The following is a 2,268-nucleotide window of genomic DNA, read 5'->3' on the forward strand; positions in this document are numbered from 1 at the left end:
AGATAAAACACGTGTCTGGGAGAGGAGATGCTCTCAGTGCTCTGAAACAAAACGGAAGTAGGCGTGTTTGGATGGGTGGGAAGAGGAGCTGCGTGGGAGTTGTAGAAGATTGTAGCTCTGGAGGGGGGACAGATCGAAAAGAAAAAAAAAGGCCAAATATGTGGTCAGGTCTCAGGAAACCTGGAATTCTATGAACAAGGGCCTGAATCCATAGTGTTCAGTGTGGTGCTTCAAACCAACAGGGATTCCACGTTGGCTGCGTGGGCTCCAGGTGTGTGCGCGCGTGTGCGCCGTGTCTGAGCGCGTTACACAACTGCGCGGTGCGCCTGGTGTCCCGTTCTGTGCTGGCTGTCTCCTGCGTGTGGCGGCCGTGTGAGCCCAGGTGGCCCGCTGTGGCCTGTCTGCAGTGTCTGTGCCCAGTGCTGTGTGTCCACGCGAGGTGTGAGCTGCGTGTCCTGGGAAGTGTCCTGTGACGAGGCTGGCACGGCCCGCCCCTCCCAGCCGCCTGACCCTCCCGCAGGGCGCCTTCAGCCGCTGCTACAAGCTCACCGACCTGTCCACCAGCGCCATGTTCGCCCTGAAGGTGGTGCCCCGGGCTGGGGGCGGAGCTGGCCGGCTGCGCCCGAGGGGCAAGGTACGCCCCCTCCACCTCCGCTGCCCCCAGATGGGCGGGGTGGGCGCCTGGCACCGCTGTGTCCCTGGTGTCCTAGGTGGAGCGCGAGATCGCACTGCACAGCCGCCTGCGGCACCGCAACGTGGTGGCCCTGCACGGGCACTTCGCCGACCGTGACCATGTCTACATGGTCCTGGAGTACTGCAGCCGCCAGGTGTGCAGCTCCCAGCCTGGGCGCCAGCCCCCTGTGCCCGCACGGCCGCCGCTGTCCTTGAAGCTGGCAGTGCCTCTGGACCCCTTAGGCGCGCGGGCGGCTGCCTGTGCCCTCTGAGGGCCACCGCGGGCCGGCCTTATGCCTGCCTTGCTCACCAGGCCGTCCGCCCTGGCTTCTTGCTCACTCGAACTCACTCCTGCCCACCGAGTGCCCTGTGCCCCGTGCCACCCCAACCCAGTGGACTTGGGTGTGCTGTCCTGGGCCTTGGAGCCCCCTCGCCCACTGGGGTCCCCCAGCCCGCCCGTGTCCACCTGTGCCCGGCACGTCCCCTCCCTCTGTGGCCCCCGCAGCCAGGCAGCCAGGGGCCTCCCCGCCTGGCACTCACTCGCACCCTCCCTGCTCCCGGCAGTCCCTGGCCCACGTGCTGAGAGCCCGGCAGACCCTGACGGAGCCCGAGGTGCGTTACTACCTGCGCGGGCTGGCCAGCGGCCTGCGCTACCTGCACCGGCAGCGCATCGTACACCGCGACCTGAAGCCCAGTGAGTGCCGGGTGGGGGCGGCCGCGGGGCTCACGGGCCCTCCCCCAGGTAACTTCTTCCTCAGCTCGGCCATGGTGGTGAAGATCGGAGACCTGGGGCTGGCCGCCAGGGTGGGACCGGGGGGCTGCTGCCGCAGGTGAGCTGGGGGGCCCTGCACCTCCTCTGCTGGGCACAGGTGGCCCGGCCCCCCTGAGCCCCGCTGCTCTCCTCCCAGGGTGCTCTGCGGGACCCCGAACTTCCTGGCCCCGGAGGTCATCTCCAGGAAGGGGCACTCCTGTCAGTCAGACGTCTGGGCGCTGGGCTGCACCATGTGAGTGGTGGGCGGGGGCCGTGCAGGGCGGGCACGCGAGGTGGACAGGCCCGGGCAGGCGGGAGGTCCGGGGTTCTTGCAGGGAGAAGGAGGAGGGGTCCCACGTGTCCGGCACGCCGGTGAAGACAAGTGGGCAGACAGTTGTCAGTCCGGAGGGTGGGCTGGTGCCGGGCCAGCCTGTGCAGGGCAGGGAGGGCAGAGCACACGCGGGCACGTGCAGAGCAGGGGTGCGTGCCCGGTGTGGATGGCAGCAGGCACCGCCTCCCGCCCGCCGCCAGGTACCTGGCGCTGACCGGCACCCCGCCCTTCCCGGCCGGCCCCCTGTCGGAGACATACCGGAACATCCGTGCTGGCTGCTACCCGGAACCGGCCCACCTGTCCGCCACCGCCAGGCCCCCCAGCCTCATCGCCCGCCTCCTGGCACCTGACCCAGTGGAGCGGCCCGGCCTGGACCGCCTGCTCCAGGACGACTTCTTCACGCAGGTGGGTGGCCCGGCTGGTGGGGCTGGCGGCCAGGTCCAGGCTACACCGGCGACCCAGTGCTGAGCTGGGTCTGACCCCGCGTCTGCTCTGCAGGGCTTCACTCCGGACC

General features: G+C 69.2%; 1 protein-coding gene across 1 annotated transcript in view; it reads left to right on the plus strand.

Annotated features, from left to right (window-relative positions):
• Positions 1-259: 259 nt before the first annotated feature.
• PLK5 (polo like kinase 5 (inactive)) overlaps positions 260-2,268 on the plus strand; it is a gene marked incomplete in the record, with an annotated part of 3,675 nt that continues 1,666 nt past the window's right edge. The window contains 6 exon segments of the mRNA XM_027769550.1: positions 260-634; positions 711-827; positions 1,237-1,366; positions 1,415-1,502; positions 1,581-1,676; positions 1,955-2,061. Coding sequence (XP_027625351.1) covers positions 569-634; positions 711-827; positions 1,237-1,366; positions 1,415-1,502; positions 1,581-1,676; positions 1,955-2,061 — 604 coding nt within the window.

This window comes from Tupaia chinensis, unplaced genomic scaffold, assembly GCF_000334495.1.
Source record: "Tupaia chinensis unplaced genomic scaffold, TupChi_1.0 Scaffold149964_1, whole genome shotgun sequence".
NCBI lineage: Eukaryota > Metazoa > Chordata > Mammalia > Scandentia > Tupaiidae > Tupaia > Tupaia belangeri.